Source organism: Opisthocomus hoazin, chromosome 3, assembly GCF_030867145.1.
Source record: "Opisthocomus hoazin isolate bOpiHoa1 chromosome 3, bOpiHoa1.hap1, whole genome shotgun sequence".
Classification (NCBI taxonomy): domain Eukaryota; kingdom Metazoa; phylum Chordata; class Aves; order Opisthocomiformes; family Opisthocomidae; genus Opisthocomus; species Opisthocomus hoazin.
The window spans coordinates 29,588,148-29,606,614 of record NC_134416.1 but is presented as its reverse complement, the minus strand read 5'-3'; the positions used below and the strand labels follow the sequence as shown (position 1 = coordinate 29,606,614).

The window sequence follows — 18,467 nt, the reverse complement described above, 5'->3', positions numbered from 1 at the left end:
TGAAGACCACATTCCCAGGAATGTAGCGCAGGCAAATCAAATTTGACGTTTAAAGGGTTAAATTGACGTTTCATAGTCCTCAGTTGTTATCTATGCAAATTAATTTGCCCATATTTCAACCATATAAATCCTCTTAGCCTTGCGCTTTGAGCAAACAGAGCCTACTTTTCTTGTTACAACCAGAAGATCAGCAAACATACCAGCAGTAGGGTACGGCCGTGTATAAAAATCCTAAAAGGAAAACATTCTTCCAACAACTGGCAATACCTACATGCAACTGTGGTTGCAGCAAACTGGCAGATACTGTTTCAAAACACCATCTGCGAGGTGTACAGACTCTCTGTGATCAAGCGTAGCCTCTTCTGCCTGTCCTACCCAAATAATCCACAAGAACCAGCCAGCTGTAGGATCTCTAGCCCTGTCTTTTTTTATCCAGAGACACAGGCTGCTACAATCAGGCACATGGCTTTCCTCAGTCCTCACCAAAGAAGAAAAAAAAAAAAAAAACCCAAACAAAACACACCAAATTCAATCCACTCGGTCGTGGTCAAGCATCTCACAGAACCCCTCAGACAAATCATCCTGCATAGAACCACCATTTTCATTGGCAATAACACTTATCAATTAGACAAGCGCTCGTAAGATCCAAGGATAATATTTTCCTGAGGAAACCGACGTACTAAAATTTCCAGCTCCACAGCATTTCCTCTAATTCAGCAGATTTTTTTATTGTTTTATTTTGAATCAACATGTCCCAGTGATTTGCCTGATGACAGTTAAGGACTACGACTTAGGACAACGCTGGAATAAATTGTTTTATAAATCTCCTTCACTTCTCTAACACAAACAGCTTTTCACAGAGATAATTTCAGCTGATGGGTGAACGCTGTGAATGATCTCTACCGATCAAATGTTTGCAGCTTCAAGGTGCAGCTGACAGTCGTGAAAGCCAGCCCGAAGCTGTATTTCTTTTCACTCAGAAATGATCCCCCCCATGCAGAGACCCGCACCCACAAAGCCGGTGACTTTCTGCTATTTCTATCCCCTTCCATTGAAACAACCAGTCCTGCTGTAAGTATCATCTCTGGCAGTTCCCTCGCACAAATTCCCCTCCCCCAAACATATACACAACAGAATTAGCATCCACGATCGCTCCATACCAGCATCAGCTTGCAAATCACACTCGATATTAAAAGAGGAGGGGGAAAAAAAAAGAAAAAAAAAAACCACTATCAAAAAACAATTAGAGTTTCCTCATTTAAAACCGAAAGAGCTGCAATAATTTCCACTCACCAGGCATCCTTGGATAAAATATACCACACTGTAAATGGCTCTCTCCTAAAAGCAAGCTTATTTCGGGCTCAGTGCCTCCTGTTCTGGAATGAACAGAGAGAAGCGAGGAGGGCCATCAGAACTGGCTGTGGCAGCGTCGCTGGAGGCAGGATGCTGGGCGCGTGCGTTTGCCAGGCAAAGACAGATGGAGAGCTGACACTCTGTATTGCACTTGGAGCAGAAATGTGAATGATGACAGGAGCACATGTGGCCTTGAACCCAGCCCTGTCTCTTCAGGCAGAACAATGACAGCGATGTGTGTGCAAATTATCACAACCCCAGCTCCCCTCAGCTGACTCCTTTTACTCTACCTTTCACACCAAGTTCCAGATGACCAAAGAATAGAAAGTAGAATGCAGAGTGATAAGCCAAACACTGAATTATTCATTTTTTTCTTTAAAAGTTAACCCTTTCTTCTGCTGACGACAATTAAAGAAAAAAGCATCACTTTGAATCAGCTCTCCTCCAAAAGTGGAAGCAAATTCATTCTTTATTTTAACAGCCATAATTTTGCACACCATAGGACTACGTTTGTTTATTTAGCTGGAAATTCAAAACGTGCACGAGGATATACGAGAGAGTCCCCCCTCCTCTTTCTACCCTCCCCACACTCGTCATTATTATGCTGTTTTACTGTAGTGAACGGAGTATCAAAATCACTCCCTTTCTCAGATTCTCAGTAGTATGTGTAAAATAGAACACACTTAGAAAGCAGACCAGTTTTATTTTACTATAGTGCTTTTAACCCCCTGGGATTCCTGCATTGATACGTTCCAAACATTTGCAGCTTACTCTCCTTTACCTTGCATGGTGATCCATGGGGGATGAAAACAAAATCTTCCCTGTAAAGCTTTTTCAAAAGCTAAACAATCATGTCCTCCCAATTTCTGATTTTGCACACCCCTTAAATGTTTATCCTTCACATGAATAACGTATGCCTGGCTAGGTTCAATGCACTCTTCCCTATTAAGCTTTAATGGACACCATGATACATAAAACTACAAGTCTTTGTTATAGTGCTTTATCTAAAGCTGGCTATTTTCTTCTCAGCAGTCCCTCTTTAGTCCTTTGTAAAACATCTTTGCCTCTTAGGAGAAACATAGGCCTGACTCGCATGCCTTCTGTAGCACGTATAGCCTTGCACAAAATTCCAGGCACCAGGAAAAATACCTTGTTTTTAAAACTCGCCTCCTATTTAGCACTCGCAAAAGCTTCTCCCTTCAGTAACGAGTATTTCTCCAGCAATTAGCACGCAGTTCCTGGTTCTGACTTTGCCTTTGGAGTGTACGTTTAAACCCATACAGAAAGGCAGCGATTCCCAGTCAGATCTTCAGGAGCTGCATTCTTGTCAGTGCAAGGCTCATCCTTCTGTACTTCTTTATGCATCCCCCTGATTTTGCGTTATGCTATCTTCTGCCTCTGCTGCGCAGGAACAACTCTGCTCTCAGGCCTTCCTCTTCCTTCCTCTAGCTGCCACAGAGCCCGATAAGGATCTATTTAGGAAAAGGACGCACATGCGAAATTAAGCAAAAAATAACAACCCTTCCAATATCTGGACTGAACTCATTAATATTTCTCACTTAAGGCAAATGAGTCACCGAATTTACTGATACTTCCACAACAACTTTTTACTGTTAAGTGCCACCCTTAAGCCTCACTTAAATAGGAGAGAGACTCCAAACACAGGACTGGCAAATTCAAGACCATCAAAGAAGCGAAGGAGCAGTTCCCCTTGCACCAGTACAGACCCCAGCACTAACAATGTAATGCGCCTGCTACTTGAGGCGGCTCTTTTCTTCCTCTTCATCAGATATCTACCGTAATGAAGTTCTCTATAATGGATTTTTTTTTACTGTCAGAGAGCCCAAGAGAAACACTGAAATATGAAAACGTTTTCATGACAGACCGCTTTCATGAAGGGGGGAAAAGAGGAGGGGGGAAGAGAAAGAATAACAAGCAAAGTTTGCACCACCAAGGCCTTTAAAGAATTTACCATTCTTTTTGTTTTATTATTTGATGCACTATTTAAAACCAGTCAGTTAGTATTGTATTTGCTGTGTTGTTTTTCTTTTTTAATGCTGTACTCTACATGAAAGGAAAAACATTTTCACAGTTGGAAGCGTAACCTTTCATCAACATAGGTGCAGCCTGAATCAGCTTCAGAGTAGAAAGTAACGTGTCAAAGGTATGATGCATTTTAATAAAACTGAACAATATTCACTCTTAAAAGTAGGTCTTAATATCAGTACATTGTAAATCCACAGACCACGGCTCACGAAATTGAACTTCCATATGCTGTGTGATTATGCATCTTTTTTCTCTGTGTAAAAAGCCTTTTTAAGCTGTTATCTGACTACAGTAATTGCCATTTAAATTGATCCACGTCAACAAAACCTGGATCCCTGGAGATTCTCACCTAGAAGTCTGCTCGTGGAAGGGGCTAACAGAACGCCTGTGCATCTGAGACTACTTCAGCATTTTCTCAAGCAGCCAGCTGCATGAATAGTTTTTCCCTCTCATTATTTAATACACTGAGGCAGGCTGCAACCCATTTGGCAGTCCTCCCTGAATAAATATCTGTGGATATTTATTTGCTTTCCCCACCCCACCCCCATTTTTAATGCAGTCACTTTAAGCTTGCCCTAACAGTTTTTGCACCAGGTCTGAAATTTTAGCAGGCCAAGCAAAGGTGGACGGCCCACTCTGTAAAACGGTTTTATTCTCTTCCAAGAAAGCAAATGCAGTGGTTTTAACACAGGAACGATTCTACTGTATCACAAGAGTCAGTATTATGTGTCATACCAAAATGAAAGGGCTACAAAGAGAGTGAAAAATCCAGAAGATAAACTTTGGCCAATTTCTTCATGGTGCACATTATGCTACACCTTCCTGGGTGGGAATCACCTCCTTCTTCGACAATCAGTCAAAACACTTCACAAAATGATTTTAATTAATCCTGTACAACTTTTTATTTTTTAAAATGGGTAAAGAAGGCAAAACAGTCTCCATATTCATATATTTGAAGGGGGAAAAAGTAAGATTTTTATGCAGTGGATGATATACTGCCGCTAAGACATGGATCTGATGGAAAAGAGAAATTCCAAACTATCACCATTTAGAAGTACAGAGATTGCCTTTTGCACCAACCTAGGTTAATAGCAGGGAGTGGAAGTCCACTGAAATGCATCTGTAGTTAATGAAAGCTCTCTATTAACAGTGAAGGAAGAATTTAACTCAAAGCTTTTCTGTAGGACTTCTCAACTTCCCGCTCTACTTACAGCAGACTGTTGTGATACATTGTGACTTCACACAGTGGGTATTAAGTGAGTTAATTCAAAGGAGCTGAAACCTCATTGATCCTAATTGAAAGCAATACACCCAACCAAATAGTTTTCTACCCCATCTGCTCTGGCCTGCCACCAGCTATTCAATACAAGAGAATTAATAGTTTCAGATATTCTAACCACCCAATAAAAGCACTCATTTAAGCAGGACTGCATTAACAAAGTGAAAAACCAAGGGCAAAATGGGTTCAAATGAAGCATTTTACTCCTAGTTGGCTTTAACAAAGCTGAATAATGCTTATTCTGACTTTTTATGTGCAAGACTTGATAAACTGAATGAGAAGGCACTCAATGATCAGTCAACGAGCATTGATGAATGGTCATTAGGACCCCCCCAATCTCAGGGAAGGCCATTCCACAAAGTGGCACACCAGCTTGAAAGGGCGGACTCACTAATGTCCAGATTTCCCCGCTTGCTTGTTCCACTTTCACTTTCAGACCAGTGGCCACCAAATGAGGCTGACATATTGGAAAATAATCTTTTCTGGGCGAGTGGTAAATAAAAATGGAGGCATTAGCTGGGCTTTCAAATTCAAATCTGGTAGTTTTGTCAGCCCCCAAACGTTTTGATTTTCCACCCAGCTGGAAGCTATTAGTGTTTTCTTAAGGCATCCCACTGACAGGGCAACCCACCTAATGTGCGAGCTGTAGAGCTGATGGGGGAGGACTGGGGATGACCACTTCTGGATGCTTTCTGAACTTTATTCAGTTGATTGTCCAACCAAAGTACAGTAAAGGCAACACCTTCAGGAGAAGCTCACTAATTTCTGGCTGCCCAGTATTCTCTTACCACTTGGTGCAACAGTTGTCCACCTAGAACTGCAACGGGTACCCTCGGTGTGACTTTTTCCAGGAGATTGTCCCAGCCTCCGTTGCTTTTACTGCACTACCACAAAAGAGCTCAAGCTATTCAAGAAAGGCACTTCTTTATAAACTTCTAATTCTTTGCTTGGAAACAGAATTAGAATACTCAATAGTTAGAAAGCTAGAGTCACTAAGCTGAGAAGAAAATATTCATGATTGTCTAAGAGAAACTGTTCATCGTGTTACCTCTAGTACGGGACTAAATTCATTGGAAGTGAGAAAGCATTCATCTCTTTTATGTTTTCTTAACTAAAAAAGAAAAAAAGTCATACTATTTCAACAGGACAATCAGAAATTAGACGTCTAAAGAGGATTTCAAATCATCTGTTAAGAAAAGGCAACCTTGGCAGTGGGTCAGACTTGGCAACCCAGATCACCTATTAGCAAACAAACAACGCCAAAAAAATTCATTCTTGTTGACCATTGTCAGAAATCCCAGTGGCATTTCAGGTGTATTTCAGTTTTTAAAACAATGAAAATACACATAAGTACTTATCATAGGAGAAGAACAGTTCCATCAAAAATCAATTAGCTCAGAACAGGAGGACCAACATAGGCTTGGGATCTTAAAGAGCGCCTGCTCTTACAGAGTAAAATGTGCATTTTAGTAACCACACCCACATGGACAAACTCACATACATGTAGCTGGTTTGGTGTCTGTTTCTTTCACTTGATCTGGACAAAATCAAGTTGTGCCTTGCACTTTTTATTAAATACAGTATTTTCTATAACGTGGGTAAATTAGAATTGACTGTTAATTTCTATCATCATTTTGATTCAAAAGAAATTACCACGCCATCTGAGCATAGACATCACTGAAACACTTTCGAAAATTTGATATTGATTTGATATTATTTCTGCAAGGACACGAGAAAATACCAAAGATGCCAAAGATGACAGGAGAAAGAACACATTCAGTGTGACTCAGAGAAGCCTGGACAAGAATATCTGGTCCTGCTGAACAAGGGCCATACTTCAAGATCCAACAAGGAGAAAAAAAAATAAGGGGGTGGGGGGGGGTGGGGGGGGGGGGAGAGAAAAGGTTTCAAGCTATCAGTTGCTTTTTTGACTTGAAGCTCTGAGTGTTTGCTCGTTTAACACGGTTAGGGAAACTCCTCCTTCTGTAGTATATTAACCCTACTTTTGACCTCTAATCGATGTCTTTTCAATGCATAAGATTTTCATAATAAAGATAATGTGGGAGCATATTTGCGTGAAAGCGTATCTACCACCAGCCATAAATTGGAGCCTTGCATTTTTCTTTGTAACATGTCAATATTTGTGACACTAACTAAACATATTTTATTCATTTGACAAGGACTGTTACATTATATTGAAAACTTTTGTTTCAATGTCACCACCTCGCCGTTTTGACTGATGGAGAGTTAGTTTTGTTAAAGCGCAAGGGGTGATAGCGTATGCTCCAGTGAACTTTCCCTCCTCTCAGCACCAGAGACAAAAACCTGCAGCTCTGCTCTGTGCTGGCAGCCATCTGGCCAGCTTTCTCTCAATGCCTGCCCCACACCACACTGCAGGCAAAATTTCAGGGCTCTAGAGCTCTGTGGAGCTATTCATGACATACCAATTTCACATTTTCTGCTTGTACGCTTGCAACAATAAATGCTAATGAGGACTATGAATGACATTTTTAAAGACAATAAAAAGGTCTCCAAATCCCTTGCATATGGAGACACTATTTTCTAAACTTCACCTTCTGTTAGGGAGCCATTACACTCTAAAGGAAAAAAATAACCTAAGGAGAACAATGAGATGATCAAAGCATAACCGAGTCCTTACGAATTCCAAAGAAAACAATGTTTGCAAAGCTAGCTTAATGACAGACAGATTTTATGCTGATGTACAGCGGAGACACTTCAGCGCAGGAACTCTCTTTTTCAATAGCACTGCTACTTCTCACCGGGGGGGGGCTGGCGAATCTGGAAGGGGGAAGCCATAGCAAATCCTCACTTTCACTGATCACGTACAGCCCCGTAAGCCACAGATTGGGACTTTTCAATTACTAATCTCTAGATGAGTCCAACGGCAAACTGTTACCATTAACTCATTTACAATGCCATGCTTTCATAGAGATTACTGTACTGACCAAGTGCGGCCAAGAGAAATATTGAATTTAAACGTTTCCCCAAAGCTGCCTTTTGCAATGCTATTGCTATTCTAAAAAACAAACAAACAAACAAACAAACAAACAAAAAAAAACCAAAAAGCAGTTGCCTTTACTGTTGGTACTGTGTTTTATATTTAATCAAAGGCAGCTTCCCCTTATTAGCAAGGATTAAAAACACTTTCAGGAAAATCCACCAGGTGGAGCAAATACACAGCAATACAAAACATTTATTTATGCTTGTACTGCCATTTTCACCAGGGAAAAAATGTTTTATATGGAAATATTCTTACCTCTTGACCTCCCTTCTTCACCCTTTTGTCATATATTGATCAAATTGTACTTATTTACTACATTTATAATGGTACTAAAACTTTGTTGAAAGGGGCCTTTATACAAAGCTATTGTTGCTGATGAGTTCAGTATGAATTTGCAAACCACAATAGTCATCAGATATATAAGGGAAATTAAAGAATAATATTAGTCAACATAAATACATTCAACAACATGAGGATAACGTCGTGCTTGTAAAACAAACTGACAAGCATCCAGAAAATAAAGCTTAGTCTTACATCAGACAGCAATATCTTTACACTGGCCTCCATTCTAACGGGCTGGAAACCAGGCCATTCTGCATGCCTCGTTGTGTCTTTGTATATACAGTAGTGCCAGTAACATCACAGCAGTGCCATTGTACACTATGGTGGTGTTTACTGTTAACGCCTTTATTTTAGTATTACATCCATCAACTACTGAGTAATTTCAAGAGTGCAGTGAATGAGGACTATAAATAATCATTTGAGCATATCTAGGACAGCTAAGCATTATATTCCCATTTAAATTATTTGCTTTCCAGAGCCAGGTGAGAAAGCCACTTGCTCATCAAATGTTTTAACTTTCCCTGATGAATGCGAAGGTCTGATGACATACAGGCAGGGGGGCACCTTTTTACATGACAAGAACTAAGTCCTAGCAGAAAAGTGGTTATGGATGAGTCTTCTCACAGTGACAATAGGACAACCCACTGGCAGACCTTCTAATTGCTAAAATGGCAAAGCAATATTACCACGTGAACTGCTCTAATGCAGTTCAGCGTCTGGAAACACAGCAGAAGCAGTACACAGACTCTTATCCAAACCTTAGTGATGGAAAAGCATTATCATACATGAGCGACAAAGGGAAGGTACTGACTTTAGTCTCAGAAATCTTTTTCTTTCCATTGTGACCTTAGTTACACCTTCCATCATGTTTTTCCTCTTACTTTTCTGTTCAGTGCCTTCTGCCTTCCCTCTGCCATCATGCCTAACCCTACGTTCTTGGTTCTGGGGCCACCCGCTCGTCCTGCTATGCTCCTCCCTTCCCCAGTCCACTACTTGTCTCCATGACTTGTCTCCGCTCCTGCTGCCTTGGACATTCATCCTCTCCAGCCTCTGCTAGCCCTGAAAGCTAGAAGTTGTTCCTGAACTTGAAGCTCTGTGTGCTGCCATAAAAGATTACCCTCAATTAGCACATAAATGTAAGATCAACAACCGGCATTTTAACACTGAGGGACAAACACTATGCCAGTTAGGTTTCCACTACAAAACTGAGCCAGAATGGGATCCACTTAATGCTGTGCAATCAGAGGAGCAAGCACACCAGGCTCCCTGGAAGCACAATGCATTGACATAAGCTTTGTGGTTTTAATCTGACCCAGACAAATCCCATCACAGCTAAGGAAAATTAACATACAAAGTCCTTCTTTCTTTGGGAATGGGGAGGAGCCTTGAGGAACACAGGCCATTAAATATCATTTCATTTCATCTAATTGCGTTGTACTCCACATGGTACTTCATTGTAGCCATTCAGAAGAGAAGCAGGAGAAGAATGCAGAGGTGATTATGAAGTGGAATTTCATACCAAGAGCAAATTACACCACTTCACACTAGGAGAACATCTGTAAAGAGCAGCAATAAATGTTTGGACACAATGCAAGGTGCCAGTTTTAACAAAGCCCAAACCACCATGGGAACTGTTATCCGCGAGAATTTTCCTTAAGCAAGACTGCCACAGCAAAGGCTTGCAGAGATGCCCAAGCTAAAATTATTTTCAGTTTCAAACAGAATGCTGATTTTAAACCATTATCTCCAAGGGATTTTTGAGGTGGGAATCATGGACTAAAAGACTATCATTTAATGCCATTTTTCAAAGAGGAGCTAGACACCCGATGAGTGGGAGGAAAGACAGTGTGGTTACTGTCGTCACCACATGTTCGTGGAGAACTTTCTTTTACTATGCTGCTGGTTGCAGTGGGCAACGGTTGGCTAGAGGTCATGGACAGTTCATTAGATTATGAACTCTGAAAAAACGTAAAGGCATGTAAAACACTGGAAGGAGGAACATGACTTATATGACTTAACTAATAGTGCTTTCATATAGACACATCAATACCCTATATATGTTCCTATAGGAACATGGCACTGACCACAGTGCATAAATTTTTTTTTTCCATTCTGTAGATAAAAGCAATGCTTATTTGAACTATGGCTTCTTTACAGTATGACAGGTTAAAGGGATTTAAAACTACTTGTCTTAAGTAATTCATTTTACTTAAAGGCTGCTTTACACCAGAGTACCCTAAGGAGTTCACAATGAAGAAGGGGGCCAGATTCTAAAGGTGAAGCATTATTTACATTTCTAAGAGTTTATTAGATCACCATTATCGACCTGATACACTGTAGCACATCTTTTGTTACACCATCCCCTGCAAATCCTTCTTAGATGGAGGATTAGTGGCACAATAGGTCATAATGACTCTTTTCGTCCCACTGCTCTGCCATTGAGTCCCAGCTGTGTACACCCACTGAAGGCCACCTTCTCTTAATAAAGGGTCTTACCTTGTAATGTTTGCATGCAGGAAGAAAACTATGCCCTCAAATCTGTATTACAAAATCCTAATGGAATATAAGCAGGGAGAATATAAGTTCCTGCTCAAACGATTTCGATCTCACATATGAGGTACCCAAAACCATTAGCATGTGAAAATGTCCTCCAAGGCTACAAGCATAACTGTATCGACTGTATGAAAAGTCTTCAGCATAAAAGAAAACAAAACTACAGTTACTTTGAGCTCTCCCTTCTCCACTTCTACAACCACAAATATCTTTCTCGGACCAGCTTCTGCCCACAACAATAAAAGGCAATAGTCACATGCTACACTGATTTTTGCTGCAAAGCCGTATTAAGTTTGTTTCCTCACTCTACTACTTGTACCTTGTGATCTCAAGCTCTGCCAGCACAACTGAACAGCACTGTGCCATAGAGTATTAAAGTTATCCAAGTAAGAGTTTCATTCTTCATTTTTTATTCAGATAAGAAGTCATACTTTAACCCTTCACAAATAAAAAAAATATTCAAGATCTTTACTTAAATGTACATTTCAGTATCTTTCAGCAATAACCTTGAGTTTTACATTCTGATGAACACTTTCCATCTACGAGTCCAAACCTGACCCGTGCACAGAGCCCTGCCTCGTGCACCCACACCTCCAGCCTGCCGAGTGACCTCAACGAACAGCAGCTACGAGGAGTAAAGACTATAACTGACCCTATCCCAATATTTTAAAATTGAACAGCAGGCTCAACACCTAAGAAAATCACAAGAATAATGAGAATGGAAGTGTTGATAGCTGCCACCATTGTTTTAACAGGCCATGCCAGAATAAACACTGGCTTGGTTTGAATCCATGGGATGAATAAAAATAACTTTGCCAAGTATGTTGAAAATGAAAAACTTAAAACACCAAGAATGATGACTACGTTAATGATTACTACAAAAAAACCTAACATTTTCATAAGTTTATTTGCTGCATAGCACAACTCCACCCGAAAGAATCTGCTCCTCAAAAGATTTTACCTCCAAAAATAAGAGGTTGAGCAAGGGGAGAAAGTATGGTAAGTACAAGGAAAAAGCTGTGAATTCAGAAGCGAAAGGGTTAACATGTTTTGTTTCATTCGGTATTACACCAATGCCAGAATAACAAGGGAAAGACTAAAAAGAGCCAATTTTTTTTTATTATTATTATTATTATTATTATTCTTTAAAAGAAAAAAAAAATCAAGCCTATCTGTCACAGGGTTGTCCGGGCTGGAAGAACCGGCAGGAACCTCAAATTCCTGACCAAACCCTCTTCCACACAATGCCTCCTGAATGGAAGGAACCCAGGCCCGGCAGAGATAGCCCGCTGTCAGGAACCGGCCCTGACGTGTGCAGACAGACGAGGCTGGCCTCGCAGGATGTCGGAGCAGCAAACTGCTGCCTGAGATACCGGCTTTTCACACACTCCCCGCCTGCGTGTTTTGCTCTGCAGGTAATTAAACAAGGAAACGGGGCCGATGTGGACGAGTCTGACCCCTGCGCCGTGGCTCCGCGGTTCTGCCGATCAACTTCCGCACCAACCGCCCCGAGCATCAACAGAGCCCTCGGCTCCCGCTCCCGACACCAAACTCCAACACAAATCCTCCTGGGAATATCTGCTCCTGTCTACTCCTTTATTCCCCCCCATCTCTATTTAAGAAGGGCTAAATAATTTGCTGTTCCACACGCCTTGCTGCTTTCTCAGAAAAAGGAGGAAAAAAGGGAAGAAATGGGTACTTTCGGGTAGCTGTTCTTCAGCCAGCCATTCAAAATATTAAATATCTGGAGAAGGAACAGACAGAAAGATGAGGCAAGGGATGCCCAAATTAATGCCTACTTTAAGGTCATCACTCAAAATGAAAAAGGTCCTGAGAAGTATTTCCGATTTGTCCAACTAACTGCCAGACATTCACTTACATAGAAGTAAAATTATTCTGATTTAAGCATTATTGAAGAGTCTTTGTCTCACAAGAGGACATAAATCATAGAACCAGGCATTAGAAAAACAGACCAGCGTTTTCTCTCCCTTCTTCCCCAAATTTAAGAAAGAAGAAAAGGCAGGTGCTACCCCCTATACTCGGTGAAAACCCTACACAGGCTGCTCTATGGCTGACCTAGTTTCTATGCTCTTTAAAGGCTATTTAAACAAAAATGATTTTTTAAAAAGGTAACACATTCCTACTTCTTTCTGAAAAATCCACAGAATAGAATAATGGCTGAAAAGAGAAGAGCCCAGAAGAAAGAGGAGTACAAAAGCACGCCTGCTTGTCTGTGTTCAACACAAAGAACATTAAATGAAAACAACTGGCACGCTGCCAAATTCCTATACAGGCAAAGAGATTCAAATAAATTGATTTCACGCATCACATTGACCTGGGACCAGTGAGCAGTGGTACAATACACTCGCTCCTCCATGTGGGGCAAAGCCCATTAATGTTATCAGAGCCACAGTACATTACCAAGAGGGGGGGACAAACTCTGCAAACTGGGGGGGGGAATCACTTCGAAAAAGGAACTTCAGCTTCAGCTACAGTGCTTGGTTTCAGTTTACTAATAAATATATCGTGTTGTGAGAGCTTGTCCTCTGCTCACCTTGAAGGCTTCAAAGATTGTATTTTAAAATTAAAATAAACACTGATGTCACACACACACTCCCCTAACATTCTAGTTTTAACACAGTTGTTCTGAAACTCAGTTATTCCCTGTAAATTTCCTCCCTTCCCCATCTGCCAGCGTTTTATATAGATTATGGGTTATTTTCTTTGTACTTCAAAAGCTGGATTCCTGCCCAGGATACTCTTGCTGGCTCAGAAAGTAAGCTGGAGAAATCGGCCACCACTCTCAACTGGTCCGAATCAACCTGACCTACAGAGAAAAACGCCTTATTTGCAAAGCAGCAATGAGCAGGGCTCCGGTTCCCTTGGCAGAGTCACCCAGGCACGCTCCCTCATCACCAGGCATTTTCTCCAAACCAGCGTTATTTCGCATTTCACTTTCTAACCCGTGTGTGCCATGGAGTCTCTTCTTGTCATCCTGGCTTTGTTTTTCATTAAGATCTCTCACACTCCAATCGAGAGCAATGCCTGCGAGCCACAGGTGCGCTCCACATGAACAGATGAAAATTTGATTGTGAACTGTGTAATGACAATTCGCTGTCTATAATACACTTGTTCCCTTTTGCATCTGTTATATGTTAGAAGGGGGGTTTATTATTTCAGTTGTGCTCTTTAAGATACATAGGTAAGCAAACAATTGTTTTGAGGATAAGAAAGGAAACCAAGAAAACAAGACTTAGCAATGGCGAAAGATGGATGAGGATGCACAAAAGGGATCACAAAAGCATAGGCAGGTAGTCTAATGATGCTTCAAGGAGGCGATAGACACAAACACATTTTATTTTGCCTTTTATTCCATTTTGGTTTCAAATAGTAAGTCAAATCTTCTTGGGCACAGCAAAACCCATATTGACTTAAGCTGTAAGAGTGTTGGCCTCATCTCTAATCACAGAATCACAGAATCACAGAATAGTAGGGGTTGGAAGGGACCTCTGTGGGTCATCTAGTCCAACCCTCCTGCCGAAGCAGGGTCACCTACAGCAAGCTGCACAGGACCTTGTCCAGGCGGGTCTTGAATATCTCCAGAGAAGGAGACTCCACAACCTCCCTGGGCAGCCTGTTCCAGGGCTCCATCACCCTCAGAGGGAAGAAGTTCTTCCTCATGTTCAGATGGAACTTCCTATGCCTCAGCTTGTGCCCATTGCCCCTTGTCCTGTCACTGGGCACCACTGAAAAGAGCTTCGCCCCATCCTCCTGACACCCACCCTTCAGATATTTGTAAGCATTTATAAGGTCCCCTCGCAGCCTTCTCTTCTTCAGGCTGAACAAGCCCAGTTCCCTCAACCTCTCCTCGTAGCAGAGATGTTCCAGTCCCCTCATCATCCTCGTAGCCCTCCGCTGGACTCTCTCCAGTAGCTCTTCATCTTTCTTGAACTGGGGAGCCCAGAACTGGACACAGTACTCTAGATGAGGCCTCCCTAGGGCAGTGTAGAGGGGGAGGAGAACCTCCCTCGTCCTGCTGGCCACACTCTTCTTGATGCACCCCAGGATCCCATTGGCTTTCTTGGCAGCCAGGGCACACTGCTGCCTCATGGTTAACCTGTCGTCCACCAGGACACCCAGGTCCCTCTCCGCAGAGCTGCTCTCCAGCAGGTCCGCCCCAAGCCTGTACTGGTGCATGAGGTTGTTCCTCCCCAGGTGCAGGACCCTGCACTTGCCCTTGTTGAACCTCATCAGGTTCCTCTCTGCCCAGCTTTCCAGCCTATCCAGGTCACGCTGAATGGCAGCACAGCCTTCTGGTGTATCTACCACACCTCCCAGTTTGGTGTCGTCAGCAAACTTGCTGAGGGTACATTCTAACTCTTCATCCAGGTCGTTGATGAAGAAGTTAAACAAGACTGGGCCCAGTACTGACCCCTGGGGGACACCACTTGTCACCAGCCTCCAACTAGACTCAGCGCCGCTGATGACAACCCTCTGAGTTCTGCCATTCAGCCAGTTCTCTATCCACTTCACCGACCACTCATCCAGCCCACACTTCCTCAGCTTCCCTACGAGGATATCATGGGAGACTGTGTCGAAAGCCTTGCTGAAGTCAAGGTAGACAACACCCACGGCTCTCCCTTCGTCTACCCAGCCAGTCATGTCATTGTAGAAAGCTATCAGATTGGTCAGGCATGATTTCCCCTTAGTGAATCCATGCTGACTACTCCTGATAACCTTCTTTTCTTCCACTTGCTTCATGATGGCCTCCAGGATAAGCTGCTCCATCACCTTTCCCGGGATGGAGGTGAGGCTGACCGGCCTGTAGTTCCCTAATCACTCATGCAAATTTCAATGTGGAGCTTCTTGGCCATTTAAGACTAAAATTTTTGAATGTGTGACAAAGACATACATTCAGATGTAGGTACCTTACCCGTCACCTCATTCCAAGTAAACGTCAAACTGGGCACATCCAAAGATCTAACAGTTGCTAACCATCGCTGATCACTCTCTTTCATAAAGAGCTACAACTTAGTTTGGGATTATCTTCATCACCAAGGTGAAAATTATATGATATCGTTAACTCTGTGAGTTGTGTAATAGAGCGGATGTGTTTGTCTTGGTGTAAGGCTACATCGATAGAAGCGTACAGGAAAGGGAATTGTTTTGTACACAGCAACTTCACAACGGCAGAGAGAAGCCTGCACCCAGGTGACACAGGCAGCCTGACCTGCCCGATGGTTAACAAGACAGGCAACGTGCTGTTCCCTCCCATTTATGAATATTTCAGTGGTACAATCAGATCATTCGGACTTTATAAAGATGTAGCGAATTTTAGTCATATTAATTCAATCTTTCTACAATAATGAACAATATTAGAAAAACATGCCTTTCTCCTAAATTGTAGGAAATTTCCATTATCTTGCACATGCTCTGACAGCAATAAAGCACAATAAGCTTCCCATTAGTATGCCAGCACTGCATGCTTCAGGCATGGAATGTTTACTTTTACATTTATTTTTTAAATCCTTTATGAATACCCATATGGCAAAAGAAACCAACCAACAACCACCTGTATGGGGTACACTAGCACTTGGAAAAATAGACTGTAGATAGAAAAAAGCAGAATTAGTCAGACGTTACACACCGCTAAATTAGCAAAATAAAAATGCAAGAAGAAACCCCACTAAGATTCTTCATTCCTTTCCAATGCTGCCTGTGTACAGGAAGCTCCCAGAGAAGCATTTGCTTGTTTTAAACTGAGCTAGGAACTCGAATTATAATGCAAATTCATTTTTAATAGGATTTAATTTTTATAAAGTATGTTCACGCTGGCGCACAAAGCCCTGGCCGCGGCCCCTCGCCACGCCGCGATGCGCAGAGCCTCCCGCCGGCTCTCTCCGCTGTGCTCCGTCTCCCTTCCACAGCCCACAGACACAGCAGCCCGGGCCGCGGGGTCTCGGGTGGGCAGACCAGCAGTGTGGTCAAGGCTCGGCTGCCTTTAAAACTAACCAGAGAGTAGCCTAGAACACTTGGGCACGGTTCATTTCATTTTGGTATCATACTCTATCGAAGTTATGTCATAGGCAAAACGGTCCAACACTGAGAAAGAAAGTATGGCAGTGTTGGAAAACACTTAAAATCGGTTTAGCATTTTCTTGCCATCTAGACATACCACTTGAGGAGAAAAAAAGCAGTTACAGCAAAGACAGGAATGACAGTCATGGGTTAACTAGAAATTCTGTTCTGCCATAGCAGATTTACTTTCCCAGGATGGCAAAAATCTTTGCACACAAGAAGCAGAAATATCCATTCTCAATATCATCTTCATCAAATTTATCACAGATTCCCAACACAATGAGTTTACCAGAGGCTTCCACAAAATTGCAAACACAACCATTTTGCCAATGTGATTACAACTGTCCCTTAACCTGGCTGCAAATACCGTTCCAATTCACATTTCAGGCAACTGAACATTATTATTTTCACAGCCCATTCAAATAATATAACCTAGGTGCCACGTAAAGAGCACCTACGTCATCAAAACCACAAAAAAAACACAGTTAAAAATTTCACATGTGCATTTTTAAGCCAAGGAAGATTTTAAAAAAGTCATCACTGGCAGATTTTATTGGCATTGCTGTACTCTTTTCTCAGTGATATTAAAATGAAGGCACCACTTTCATTGATTTACGCAGACTCTTTGGAGGCTAAAGGGAAAGATTTCTTTTTTCATTACAGTTTACAAGGCAAGGCACAGTCATTAAAAATCACTTCCAAAAGGTATGCACATTACAAAATGAAGTATTTTTCTGTTCCTTACCTTGACAAAATTCAAAGTTCCCTTTTTTCCGGCAGTCACCTATCACTAAACTCAGTGCTCTCCAAGTGTTTCTTTTGACAGATATCATTCTCCACCAATCGCTCTGCTAATTTCCTCTTTCCTTTTCTGACTGGGACAGATATTATGTTCACCAGCCCAGAGATCAATCTTTTCTATTGACAACAACAAATGAAAAAAAAAAAGAAGCACACATCACAGCCAGTTTGAAGCACCACACCCCTTCATTTGCATGATAATAGCAGACTTAAATAAAAAGAGAAGACAGAAATGCTATCACTCTAAATCAATTACCCACATTTTCTTAGTTAATGTAAGGCAGTATTTTAAAACTGTATTAATTCTTCGACAAAGGCTGTTTCATAAGTCGTTCATTTAAAACAGTTGACATATAGAGGGCAACAAACTAAGGGCAGCCTGTATTCCACCATGAAAACACCTATTAACTAATTCTGTAAAAATGATTGGGTTTAAATACATTCATATAATATAAAATATGACATACTTTACCTGGTTCAACAGAAGCTCTAGAGATTCATTTATTAAACAAACATGGATACTAAAAAGAGACCTTGCAATTACACATGGCTATAAGAATTTGGATTTGTAAGTCACAACAGTAAACAACATTTAAACAAAGGGAGATCAAAACGCTATTGATATATTTACAAATCATCCTCCCACTCTTGAAAAGGCAATTTCCCTCCCACTCCCAACACCTACAAAAACTGTTTATTTGGGTTAGACAAATACTTTGTCATTCGTATGAGTCTGTATTACAGCGGTGTCAGTTTTTCCAAGACATTAGTATGCTTTTCAGGGGTTCATAATTATGTCAAGGCAGAAAGATTTTCAGAGCCAGGCACACACAGAGTTGCGTACATGCTTCAGTCTGCATCCACCATTCGGGTGTTTCGGGACAGAAAGTTAAGTGTGCATAAGGATCTGGCCACGCTTGCATGCATCTAACCAAGAACCCAGCCCCAACCCTCTCCTGGACTGGATCTTACTGCAAAAAAATGTTATCATCC

General features: G+C 41.7%; 1 protein-coding gene across 8 annotated transcripts in view; it reads right to left on the bottom strand.

The window, feature by feature from the left end:
- Positions 1-18,467, bottom strand: part of RUNX1T1 (RUNX1 partner transcriptional co-repressor 1) — a 118,661-nt gene that overhangs the window by 81,193 nt on the left and 19,001 nt on the right. For 4 of the 8 annotated variants that reach the window (XM_075415871.1, XM_075415873.1, XM_075415872.1 and 1 more), the window contains one exon: positions 17,419-17,591. The exons of 3 other annotated variants lie outside the window; for them this stretch is intronic. In XM_075415871.1, the coding sequence (XP_075271986.1) occupies positions 17,419-17,506 (88 nt within the window). In that variant the 5' untranslated portion in view covers positions 17,507-17,591. Of the gene's footprint in view, positions 1-1,293; positions 1,397-17,418; positions 17,592-18,467 lie in introns of those variants that run through there. One more of the 8 variants, XM_009943512.2, reaches the window with a different exon arrangement.